This window comes from Metarhizium album, assembly GCF_000804445.1.
Source record: "Metarhizium album ARSEF 1941 chromosome Unknown scaffold_8, whole genome shotgun sequence".
Taxonomy (NCBI): domain Eukaryota; kingdom Fungi; phylum Ascomycota; class Sordariomycetes; order Hypocreales; family Clavicipitaceae; genus Metarhizium; species Metarhizium album.
The window spans coordinates 428,738-441,645 of record NW_024467582.1 but is presented as its reverse complement, the minus strand read 5'-3'; the positions used below and the strand labels follow the sequence as shown (position 1 = coordinate 441,645).

Sequence of the window (12,908 nt, the reverse complement as noted above, 5' to 3'; positions counted from 1 at the left end):
GTATACCCTCCCATCGTGGTTGGATCATCCGCATACACAAATGATGGTGGCATATGGACATTGTTTTTTTGAAAAGAATCTCGCATAATTCTGCATACTTGTTGGGGGATAATGCATTGAATGGTAGACTGCCGCTGTGGGTTAAAATACGCTGTTTCAATAGCGAGGAAAGAATCGGGTCCGGGTGTCTTCTCTGCGCTCCTACACGAAGCTTTGTTTCCCTGGTGCCTTTTGCTTACACAATAGCGTTGCGACACTTGCGCACGCAAGTCACTACAATACGATCAAAATGCCGTCTTTGAAGAATGAACAGTGCCACCTGCGTATGGTACATGGATCGTAGACATGACGGAGGCGGTCTCGCGCCGCCGAGCGTCTCTTCTTCTCAACCTCCGCTGAACCGCTGTAGCAAACCCACTGACACTTTTTTTTTCTATTGACTAAAAAGAAGAAGAAAAAGAAAGATGAAGTCGACATTCCTGGTGCGTAGAGTTCAAAAAAATAATAATAAACAATAAATTCACCGTCCAAACTCCGACTTCCACTGTCCCGGCCAAATCAAGCCTAGCTCAGCATAGAGTGCGTACGAATACCCTTGGGACCGAGCTCGCTACACGACCATCAGTAACAAGTACACGCCGCGAAATGGAGCAGAGGAACAGCATGGGAGAGGAGGAACAGCGGACTGGAAAGGGGTAGCACATACTTGTAGTCGACTCTGCTGAGGCTCATCAGGCGCTGGGCCTCGACGCTCTGGGCATCCATGTTGGAGTGCAGGCTGAAGGCGATGCGCGCAGCGACCTGGGCGCCGAGAAACATGGCCTCCTCGAAGCCGTTCCTTGTCCACTCGGTCAAGTATCCCGGCAGATTGGCCGTCTTGATGCTCGTGGGCGTCTGGCTGTGGAAGTGATGGGCCGCGGGGCCGGCGGCGTCGGAGCCCACGCCCAGAGTGCTGGCCGTGGTGGCGGCTTGGAGGAGGGGGTTCACGCCGCTCGCGGACAGCTGGTGTGGGACGCCGGTGAAGGAGCCCGTGGGCGTCTGGGACCCGGTGCCCGAGGGCGTGGCCATGTTGGAGGGCAGCTCCGAGGTGAACATGGTGGCGGTGGAGGGGGAGATGAGATGGCGAGCGTGGAGGGTTTGGAGGATGTTCTCTCGGAGGCCACGGAGGCGGGACCCGTTGCCGACAAAGACGAGGTTGTCCCAGCACTGGGGCCGCATGTACATGTCGTCGATGCCCTGGATTGTGCGGTAGATGGCGGTGACGATGCGGTCAATCTCGTGGCGGTCCGCAAAGGTGAATCGCTCGAGGCCGACTTCGATGTCGCGACGGACACGCTTGGGCCGGTACTCGGGCGTGTCGGAGACGGCGTGGTCTGGTTGAGTCGCGTCGGGCCTGGGCTCTCCAGTTGCCGACGCCGGAAGCGCCGCGGGCAAGGCGGCGTCGCCGGTGACTTGTTCCGGTTTGGCTTCAGCTCCTCCGCCACTGGGGTTGGGTGCGGCGCCATCTGCACGGCCAGGGATGGATTCACCGTGCCTGGGAGGCTGATGTTCTGGAGCGGGATTATCACCTGGTGTCTCCGTTGCGCCGTTTGTACCGTTCTGGTTGGGTTCGGGCGGCACCAGCTCCTGGGTCACCTCCTCATAAAAGAAGGTATTGACCCTCCTCTTGGAATTGGGGAGTCGAGCTGGCTTGGCGGGCGCGGCATCGGCATCTTGAGCCTTTGGTTTCCGGCCGGGCTTTCCCTTCTCCTTCTCCTTTTTGGCAAGGAACTCCTTGGTTTGGCCGCTCGTGACAATGGCCGCGACATCCAGGACACCATCATCGTCGCCGTTGTTGTTGTTGTTGGTGTTGGTGTTGGTGTTGGTGTTGTCGTTGTCGTTGTTGTTGTCGTTGTTGTCGTTGTTGCGGTGGTTGTTGTTGTTGTTGCTGCTGCTGCTGCTGTTGTTGTTCGAGTCTTCGTTTTCACCGTCATCTCCGCCGCCAGTGACAGCAGAAGGTCTGGCAGGCTCCGCAGCTTTGCTCGTATCAGCTTTGCTTGCATCTGCTCCTGGTATCGCGGCGGATGCCGAGGCACCGGGCGGTGCTCCAGCAGGCCCGGCATCCTCGGGCAGTTGCGCGAGTCCCGACTCGTTAGCAGCATAAGGTAGGACCTCGCAGATTGCGCTTTTCTTCAGCTGCTCGGCCATGTCGTGGGTGAAGCTCTTGTCTCTCAGCAGCTTCATCAATCGTCGCGTGAAGACTTCGCCGCCGCTAATGGGGCTGTCGGTACGCGATGATCCCACATCGGTGTGATTGACGACTCGTCCGTCATGGATTGCCGTCACATCAACCTTTTCGAAGCCAATGTCAATCACGGTCATGTTTGGCCACTTGAGACCGTACTGCGTCGCGATGCCGCTGTGAATCATGCACAGCGCAGGCGTCCGCGTCTTCTCGAATATGTACTGAGTGATGGCTTCGCAATCGGGTCGAGTCCATTGAGGAGAAGCCATTAGCAAGATGGGAGTGTTGTGGTAGGTCGTCGTGAGCAAGCTGTGGACATGGTCGAGGAAGGCGAGGAAGGCATCCATGTGGACGATACGTCCCCCTTGTTTCGAGTCGAGCATTGTTAGTTGGCCTTCTCTCCATTTTCCGCTCCCCTGCATCGGCAAAGAATCGTCTAATGACTCGAGCATCTCGGCATACCTTGAATTGGATACGTGGCGCCCTTGTCCTCGTCGACATCCTCCACCCACTCCTCCTGCTCGACGCCATTCACAACCTTTGTGCGCTGAAAGGAATAGTACGGCCGCCACTCGTCTCCGTCTTTAAACATCCTCGTGGGAATACGGTGCATCGGAGGGGTCAGTTCGGCACATCCCAGCTGCGCCATGGTTGTCCTGCTGCCGGGGCAGAGAATCAGTATCTGCTCCTCGCGCCATTTAGCTTGTGAGCTCGACATTTTGTTGGGCAGCGGGGTACCCCTCCGTTTCCGCCAAGTCGCGTGCCGGCGTTCTGGATGAAGGAGGTGGTGGTAGCCTCAGCCGTTGCGACCGGTGGGACGTTGCGATGCGTTGTCGAGAATGCGCGCCAAGCGTTGTCGCGAGGGATGCAGTTATCAACACATGAAGCCATGAATGAGCGACGGAGCCGCAGCTGTTGGCAACGAGGCTTGGAGTCTCTGCGCGCTTGTGGCTGCTTGTGGCTGGTACGTTTTGTGTGGCGGTGCTGGGTTTTTGTAGTGGCCTGGCTCAGCTCAGTCAGTCAGTGGACGATGTTGACGTCGAATTCAGACTACATTTTAGCCATGGATGTGAAGTCTTCTTTGGGATCCCTTCAGCAGTGCCAGCTAGACGCTACGAAGATTAGACGACTTCTTCGTCTCCACTACGCAAATCGAGTTGTCACCAAGATACAATTCCAAGACACGTCGTTTGGTGTTGGATAGATACCACATTATATCTCTAATTATAGCCACCTAGTAAAAACTCCCCCAGGCCGGATTCCATTCCCTACCCGTCAGGCGGCCGGACATATCGCTCATCCATTTGACTTACAAATTCCCTCAACTCTGCACAAGAAAGGAATGCACAAAGCTCAAAAAACGCCATAAATCGCAGCCCAAAGGCCCCCCAACGTAAACCCCCCGGTAATCGACGCCAAGCAGAAGTGATCCAAACGCCTTCTCCTAAACTGTAACAGCAAGTCACAGAGACACTCAAAGGCGTCCCCGCAAATAATGTACACACTGTGCCCTGCCAAGTTTTTGTCGATATGAAAGGTGAACCGGTCTGCTTTTTGCAAAGTGTCGTCAAATAGTTCGTCAAGTATTGTAGACTGAAATCATCAATGAGAGATTTTTCCCGCCCTCCCAGTGCCCTCTCCCTATTCTTTCCTGATAGTGATGCTTCATAACTTCATGGCGTTGTATACCTCGCTCTTTTTTCTTCTTTAGCTGGATGAAATAGTGATGGCCGACGCGGCCAAATCCGGCTTTTGGGCTGTCCGACATTTCGGAGGCTTTTCGTCTTGCAATTGCACCTGTCTCGCAGTTTTCTTGGGTGCGTCTTCTTCAGTTGAATACTCCGTCACTGACAACGGTCGTTCGGAAATAGGAGTCGTTAAAGACGACTGATCAATACTCCAACGATCCTCGTTCATACCAGTGTAGATGGAGGAGGTGTACTTCTTGCTCGTAGTGGAGTCCGAGTTGTCAGTAGGGGTTTTGATGGACTCGTCATCTTCCGTCGCGCGCTCTTCAATGGACGCATAGTCTGATTCGGCCTCCTCGGGCTTGGAACTTGTAAAGCCGTCAACGTCTCCGTCTTCAGGAAGTGGGACGTTTTCTGGTGTGATGGTATTATTGGAGATGACTTCCTCAGCCGAATCCGCACCATTGGTCTTCTTGGCTTCTTCATCTGTGTCATCAGCGGGAAGGCTGCCCGGCATCATCACATGACCCATGGATGGTGTCGCTCTGCTACCCTCATCCGCCCGATGCTCACGCGCCGGTCTTTGTTCTCTGTCAACCTCTTTTGATGCCATATTGTCCATGTTGTTGCTATGAGTCCGCCCGAGATCGGCCGACTTGCTCGATACAATGCGTGCCGGACTTGGCTGAGATTGGCCGTCTGGGGCATCCTCTCCGCCACGCAAGTCGCCTTCGCTGAATGCCTGGCGCAGAGGGCTCCGGGCTGTGCCACCCTCCGTACCATTGTCGCTTTCCTTGCATCTAGAGTTTCTCGCTGGGCTCCGGGTGGGCAGCGGAGGAGGAATTCGCTTGGGAATCGTCACCACGCTGCCTTTTGCTTGGATCATGCGCGAGGCCACCGCCCTAGTTCTGGTAGGTTGCACCTGGGCAACCTCAAAGACAACGGGCTCTTCATCGGAATCCTCCAAATCATCTTCGTCATCAGCATCGTTGGTGTCGTATTCCAGTTCGTCCTCCTCGTCCTCCATCTGATTATTCTCCTCTTCGATTGACCCTTTGACTGGCTTCTCAGTATCTCGATTGCTGCAGGACAACGGTGCAGAGGCCCGAAGCCTATTTCGTGGGGGGACCGCCGGCTCTCCATCAGGAAGGACCAGGTCAATCGAGTGTGCCTGACTGAGGTGTCTCAATGGTGTGAAATCAACAGCGGTGTAGTCGACCTCGTCATCCTCCCTAACTTCTGGGATGCGGTCAATAGCGGCGCCCTCATGACCATTCTCGCTTTGGCCCGGGCTCGGTGTGGTTTCTGCTGTATTGCCACCAGTTTGCGTTCCAGCATCCGTCATCTGACTCTTGACGGTGCGGGCAGACATGACGCTGGCTCGATTGCTCTTGCTGACAAACGTGTCGATGCTCTGTCTTCCGAACTTGGAGAGCGTTGGGCTGCGAGAGTTGGAGTTGATTTCAAATTGGTTGCTTGCGGGTCGTACACGGGTGCCAGCCTCGCGAATCTCAAGACCAGCCATTTCCAAAGCAAGGACACCATACGGATCGGGGTCATCGGGTTTTGGTATTCCAAAGGCCGAGCGTGGAGACGCCGGTGTAGACTTGGGAGTGGCAATGACTGCATCACCAGGGGCAGGCTCGATAGCAGTTTGGTCAACAACTGCATTGTCATAGTCAGTCCGGCCTTCAGCCATCTTGATGACTTCGAACAAAGGCCTGGTTTCCTCAACATGGCGTGCAACATTGCCGGCAAGAATGTCCATCTGGGTTACGTCGACGCCATAGAAGCGCTCGTTCTCATTGCCGCGTTCTGTGAGAATGCAGCCCTGCAGATTCACAGCTTGATGTTGGCCACGAGCTTTCATGTACGCTAAAACTGTATTATCGAGGTCCTTCCAGTTGAAGTTGGCATGGTCGGAATCCATGGCAACTGAGGGTCCGTTGCACAACGTGACGTCTTCTCCCAGAGTAACACGGGGCCGGGTGATCGACTCCAGCGCAGAGGGATGGGTCACAACGAGAACACAATCGTAGACGTCGACACCGATTATAAAACTGAGCGTCGGCGTGTGAAGCATAATACCCGAAGGCGGCGACCATGTCCCGTCGGATTTCCTGGCAATGAGAATGCCGGAACCACCGGAGCCAGTCATCCACAGGCCACTCCTCATGCATGTGAAGACTGCGATGCCCGCGGCGTTTTGTATGACGCGCTTGGGTATCTTTTTGGTGATTTTGACGGGTGAGTGAAGCTCCGAGATTGATGCACGCGCCGGCGTGTCGCCATCTATAGGAGCAAGATAGCCGTCGGCTGTTCATCGTCACCAAGTTAGCAAACTGCATGGAATGGCCAACAGCAAGGCAAAGAAAAGACGGATTCAAGAGAAGAAAGCCCCCGGACTCCAACGCACCACAGAAAGACTTTAAAATGCGGGCTGCCTTGAGACACTCCATGTCGAGTGTTGAGGGCCAGAAGGCCTCGCGTTGGACCCTGCCGCCATTGGCAGCGGCAACATTGATCCGGGCGAGATGCTTGGCGACCAAGGAATTAGAGGCATTGTTGGAATTTCTATTGCGGCCAGCCCAGCCGAATATTCCGCTTGGTTTCGGGGTGGCAGGGGCAGAGGCGGCGGTAGAGGCAGAGGCAGAGGCAGAGGGAGCGGCAGAGTTGGAGCTCGAGTGTCGCTTATCCCACGAGGGCAGAAACGATGACATGCGCTGCATATTGGGCTGAGGGGCGACGAGGCCGCCTCTCTGTCGTCACCGTCGTCGCTCAGGCGATGAGCCGACAGAGAGGATGAAAATCAAGAGTCGAAGCGAGGGGGCCCAGCAACGCAGCCTGGTGAGCAGAGATGGCGCCCAAGTCGACGATGGGACGGTGAGGGAGGGGAGGAGGATATTATGAGGGTACTGCCCGGTGGACAGAGGCAGAGGTATCGAGTATTGTATTGTCGCAGGTGGAAACTCATGACCCAAGCGCCCAAGTACCCAAGTACCCAAGTATTGATGCAAGGAGGACGGCGCAATAACTACAGCAGAACGGAGAGGTGCCACCAACTAAACCAGACTGACTGACTGGACTGGACAGGTTCGTTCACTGGGGATCGCTCGCTCAGCGCTGCGTGCTGCTCGCGCTGCTGGTGCTGCTGGTGCTGCTCGAGAGCCTGGCGGGGCGGCGGCACCCTGGGCCTTGCTCAATGCTCAGGCAGTTTAATCAGCGGGTTCTCGCATTGATGGATCACTGTGGGCCCTCGAGGTTCTAAGTTTGAGTACTGTATATTGTACCCGCTAGTAGTTGCAAGGGCATGCACTTTTTACGGTTTCACCAGGCCATATGTACAGCCACCGCATCTCAGCCCGTCATTCAGGGATCTGGTCAAGTTGATGGTGCTATTTCGGGGACAGTACTCCATAACGCGGCATGGCCCAAATGAAGCTTTTTCCTTTGCCTTCTTCTCTTCCTTGGTAAAAGTGACTAGAAATGCTACTCCTACGACTGAACACGCCAGCAAGGCGACATTGAGCACCATTGAACGCAAGCACTACCCAGGTGAGTAGTACCTGCCAACTTGCCTAGGTACCAGGTAGGTCCCCCCCCTCTTCCCCCGGGTTGCGATCCCGGCGACGTATCAATTTCTACTGGGCCAATCAGCATGCGGCCATCTGACTTGGAACCAGATTTCGACACCCGAAGCTGCAAGCGCAAGCTCCTGTGTCCAAACAAAACTGAAGCGCCTAGTTTGTTCAGCAGCCCACTAAAACCAGAGATGCTATGGTAGGGGTGTGCCACAGGCGACGGCGATCTGTGCAGCGCCAGGAGCGGGGGTGGGGGTAGGGGGCGGTCCACTTGGCATTTTGCACTTTGCCAGGCGCGCCTTGAACACCTATTGCATGCGGCGGCACACACACTCCCTTCGGATTGCCAGCACGGCAGCCAGTCGATACTTTAGTCAATGGAAGAATACTCGCATTACTAGGCACACTCCATCCACAAGACAGGCAAGGTAGAGTCGTCCACCGCGCGCGTGGGTTCGATTTGGTTGTGTTGGTTCCCCAGGTACTTCATACTCGCTGATGCAGCTCAAGGTCTTACAAAACTTGCGTGCCTCGATACTAAGTAGGCGCCTGGCCTGGCCAACGCGTCTGGTACCTTCCTTATTGTTGAGACATTTCTTGCGTCATGCCTTCCTCATCAACTCGACGCCAGATTTCAGATGCCGTCCACGGATAAGAAAAGGACATTGCCAACTGCATCATCAAGATTGCGTCTGTTTCCGTCTTTCCACCGATTTACTCCGTAATCCTTCTTCTAATGACTTGTGTGTGGTCTGCCTCAAATTCAAACGACAGGGTCTGGCAATCAGACACCGACCCTCTCACAACATCGAACCCTGACGTGAAAGATGGAGCCGTGGAGCTTGGTCCAGTAAATTTGCACAGCTAACATGATCGCTGTCAATTCCCTGGTTCTGCGCACCCAAGCTCCCTGCATCGAATACAGACAGACAGACAAGCACATTCGAACTCATTCATCATACATCCGGTACGGAGCACACACGACTGTGGTAAAATTACTTGCAGGGACCCGACCCCAGCTTTCTCGCAGTACATGATGCCAGGCAATTGGATTGGGCATCATGGCCGTGGAATGAGATATTTGGCCACATTTGTTGCAGTTGCTGAAGCGTCTGGTGGCCCAAGAACGACACAAGTTACAACAAAGCCCTAGGTGAGACACACGCGGCCACTCGATCAGCAGTCCGTTCCGTCTCCGCGGCCGCGTACGCGTACGGAGTGGCACTGGTAATTGAGACTGGCCGCAGTTATTACAGGCCCAATGTTCGGGCAACTCATTAGACTCGGTGTCGGACTGGTGCTTTACTTCTCATCTACCGAGTACGTGCCACCGCTACGACAACATGCTGACTTAGTGGTCCGTAGTAGTATTCGTGATGATACCGTTATCATGCTCAACCTCAAACACCCTCCAACCACCAGGTTCCAAAAGCGTCTTCCGGCCGCCCAACGCACATGCATTATGTCCCGGCTGTCCGGGCTTGCGTACGGGAACGACAAGCACCATGTGTCGTGCATTCTTTTGTCTCCGTGTACGGAGTACATACGGTCGGCATGGGCATGACATGACTGCACGGTTACCGCGCGCAAGGTTGCGTCTGGTGAGTACTGTGTACCAGCTTGCTGCCGGACCTACCCAGGCGAGGGAGGTACCGGGCACTTTATGCATCGAATTGACCGCACAATGACGCATTACCTCTTGCCCTAGGTGCAACCGAGCATTCTTCTTCCACACGACACATTGCTGACAAGAATTCAGCCTGGGGTGGATCGTCATCTGCCCATTCACATCGTCATCTGCCCATTCACGTCATCACGAACATGCGAGAACTGGCATTTTCGCCCTTTGTTCGGAATTCCAGCCGCCGCTCGTCTCAGCGCCCCGGTTGGATGGTACTACTCCGTAGTGTCACGAAAGGTCCCGGCCGCGTCCCCCTGTCCAACAAAGTGCCAATCTGCCAAGTCAATTGTCGGTCCGTGTCCAAGCTCTGGAACGCATTCATGTATTCGCTGTTGGTTGATATCCGCACCCAGAGGCAGACACTCTTACTGCGAAATCTCAGATAACTCAGCGGTAAAGCACGAGCCGCTGGTCTCGTCCTCCCCGTATTCCGGATTACGGGGAGCGCTCATGGCGCTGGTCACGCGAAACGGTAGATTGGCTATGAGTTGGTTACCAGAAACCGATTCGGAGCTTGTTACCTTTTCAACACGCCATTGGACTCGGTTACTGACTAGTAGAAGTTACATACATACTACTCCGGGCCTAGCTCGCCAGGTATTGATTGATTGATTGTTTGGGACTTCCGCCACAGGGGTCGTTGGTAGTAGCTCCGCTTGGCTTCAGGTCATCTTAACGCCGCGAACTTCGGCATACCGATTACTAACATCTTCCATACGGAAAACCCTTCGTCTATCAAGACGGAGGAGTAATACTGGCGATGTCGGAAACAGTCTCTTCTCGCATAGTCTCCTCAACTAGCTACCGAGTGGTACCTCGGTTGCGTTGCGAAGTGCATTGTCTTACCACATGCCGCGGCATCAAGCGATTTTATCTTCAGGATTCCTCTTGGTACGAGGAATGTCGCTGGGAACATAATTAACGCTCACATACCAGAATACTGCTGAGTCGATGATTGACCCTGCGCTACTGTGACTCGTGAATGGACCCTTGACTTATTCTTCTCGTCTGCGCACACGTGGCCGTCAATATGTGGCGGCAGGAAGCAAGCCAGCCCAAATCGTCCTCTAGTTACTGGGATATACCAATGTGCGACAACTTGGCCCTGCCGGTAAGAATGAGCACAGATTATCGTTGGGGCGCCTCACAGGCTATCCGCCGCCTCCTGGCCGTTGTTGAGGGTCATTTTTACTCCAAGTAACTTGCCCATTCCATTCCACTCAAATGCTGTACGGAGTAATCGTGCTTGAGATGTAGTTTCGGAGTGCATCATAACGAATATCTGGGTGTGATCTTCGCCTATTGTAAGACAAGCTGAGGACTATTATTGCGTGGCTAATTCTTAATTTCTTGACAAGTGTCAGCTGTATGTCCTGCGCGTACAATTGGACAAGACAGCTTGCTCTCTTTCAGATGAAAGCGAGACATGGAACTCGTGTGACGCGGTTTGTTCAAGTATGGCGGCTACATCTCGCCGAGTTTATAGGAAAAGCTGACTTGTCGCATCTTGTCTTAGTCTCTTCCAGGCACATGTAGAGGTATACCGCGTTTTGCTGGGGCCAAGAGTGGCTGGAGGCAGTGAGATGCTCGATATAGACGCCGCAATGAGTCCATCCCCTCCCCCCGGGTGCATAAAGAAATGAAAGGGTGATTTCCTCTGTTTTGGAGGATTCTGCTGTCCAGGCGGATGCTTCTCTGGGACCGAGGGCCTTTGCAGTCATGGTATGGGCTCTAATATGAGTCGGTCCAGTCAGCACTGGCTGGCGATGTGAGGCCTCGGCATCGGGAGTCTCCTTTGCAGTGTATCACAGAAACCTCGCCGTCGGCTGAGCAGGTGTCAGTACCATCCCGTCCCGTCACAGAGAGTGTCGTGGCAAAGCCAGCGCTTTGCGCTGCTCACGGGATCTAGGAAACGCCCCTGCTGCTTTCACTTGTTCTAGCTTCCAGGTCCCTTGGGTGTCGAGGCGAAGAGATCTCCGCACATTGACGTCTAGTGGACGCTGCAGCGATATCAAGTCCAGCTCGGCTCTATTCTGATAAATCCGTCCTCTGCCTGAACAGCTTGCCGATTGCTGTAACTGTCAGTCCCTTTCGAACGCGGCATCACCTTCATGTCCACCAGGTGCAGCTTTTTCAATGTGCGAGCATGTCGTGCCAGAAACGTTGCTAGCTTTTGCAATCCGATTTTCGGGCCCAAGTATTTGCAGTGCCTCCAGTTACGAAAATGTATATGCCTTCTAGAAAAGACGTACGAGAAGGAGCCCTGAGCCCAAAAGAGGTACTCCAACCACAACTATTCCACTCTCGTCTGACCAAGCATTGCGGCCAACTCTGCCTCGATGGGTGACTCTGGTTTTCCATCCCAAACCGGGCCAAGGCGCCGTGAGACCATCAAAGAATCGCATCTAGACGGAACCTCGGCGATTGTCAGATAATCGTCTGCACGGGAACGCTTTTCAAGTTGCGGCCCGCCGACAGGACAGAGCTGCCCGTTCGGTCCATGCATAGGAATCGGTCCCAGACCCAGCGCCACCAGTGCCGTCCTCGCCCTCCACAAGGCCTCGCATCACCCGCATCCTGTATTTCAAACACGGCCGCTCAAGCCATCCGAATCGACACATCTGCGGAGCGAACGACCTACACGCCTCACTATCCGCACGGAGAGATGGTCCACGTCGACGTGTTTCCCCCGAGGACGCGGCCAAATCCAGCCGGGCAAAGGCGAATGTGACGCAGTGATGTCGGGCGGGCGGCTCGCGGGACAGAGGCATCCGCAGTCTTCCACGTCGAGGTGACCAAGTAGGCGATGTGTAACGGCCAGCGTACACAATGGACTGACACGGTTCGCTCATCCCCAAGATCAACGCGACGCTCTAGCACAAACAAGAGCAATCTTGGTCAGCCCCAGTAATCACGGGTCACGATGACAAAGAAGCAGTCCCTCCCATCCGACGCCGCTCTCACGAGCTGCAGTCCGCGATGGGTGGGCGGGGCATACACCATACATACTTATGCAAAAGAAGAAGGTTCTCTCGTCACCACGAGTGATGATTGCACCCACCCGTCAGCCAACCCAGTTGGAGACCCACTTTCCTAGCCTCAAGTCCAAACCACCGCCCGCCTCAAAACCCTCATCAACGCTTCGGATGGATTCATCCGTCCAGTCCTCACGTCGTCCCAGAAATCAGAAATCGGCCCCCGCGCGCCATCGGACCCGACGCCTCGCCACAGGCCCCAATTCCGCTCCGGTCATTCGCATCCCCGCCTCCCGCTGACCGCCGCAAGACCATGTGTTGAAGCCTCTCCAGCACCCGAGCAAGTCGCCGTCGCGTTTCCGTTCCATCCCGCAACAATGCTCAAGTACGTCGTCGACCGCGCCGCCTCACAGACGGCTGCATCGTCCTCCGCAGCGTCAGCCAGCCGAAGCGGGACGAACTAACACTAACCCTGCCGCAGAGCATACAAGAACCTGTCGCCCAAGACGCGGGCCGGCGTGGGCATCGGCCTCATAGTCTGGAGCGTCGTCGGCCTCCATCTCTCCGACCGGGCCGAAGAAAAGTTTGGCTACACGCCATCGCAAAAGGATCAGGAGGAGCTGTGGAAGTGGGCCCCCAAGGTGACGGCTGTTGATAAGCCAAATGTTGGCAAGCAGCAATAAACAATCTTTCTCGACCAGAATGTCGTACATCTCGGAGTTGAATCAGGAGCCCAGCAGGCGACACTTCACTGCTCCA

The 12,908-nt window shown here is 55.0% G+C and overlaps 3 protein-coding genes across 3 annotated transcripts; 1 reads left to right on the top strand and 2 right to left on the bottom strand.

Annotated features, from left to right (window-relative positions):
* Positions 1-564: 564 nt before the first annotated feature.
* On the bottom strand, positions 565-2,942 carry MAM_03922 (actin-like protein arp9; the record flags this gene model as incomplete). The annotated part of the gene is made up of 3 exons (XM_040822721.1): positions 565-610; positions 707-2,588; positions 2,687-2,942. 3 exons carry the CDS (start codon positions 2,940-2,942, stop codon positions 565-567), a joined length of 2,184 nt encoding a protein of 727 aa, XP_040679227.1.
* A 989-nt stretch (positions 2,943-3,931) lies between these two features.
* MAM_03921 (DUF500 domain protein) lies at positions 3,932-6,641 on the bottom strand (the record flags this gene model as incomplete). The annotated part of the gene is made up of 2 exons (XM_040822720.1): positions 3,932-6,228; positions 6,329-6,641. 2 exons carry the CDS (start codon positions 6,639-6,641, stop codon positions 3,932-3,934), a joined length of 2,610 nt encoding a protein of 869 aa, XP_040679226.1.
* A 5,885-nt stretch (positions 6,642-12,526) lies between these two features.
* Positions 12,527-12,832, top strand: MAM_03920 (uncharacterized protein; the record flags this gene model as incomplete). The annotated part of the gene is made up of 2 exons (XM_040822719.1): positions 12,527-12,534; positions 12,631-12,832. The coding sequence occupies 2 exons, from the start codon at positions 12,527-12,529 to the stop codon at positions 12,830-12,832; spliced, it is 210 nt and encodes a 69-aa protein (XP_040679225.1).
* Between the last annotated feature and the right edge of the window lie 76 nt (positions 12,833-12,908).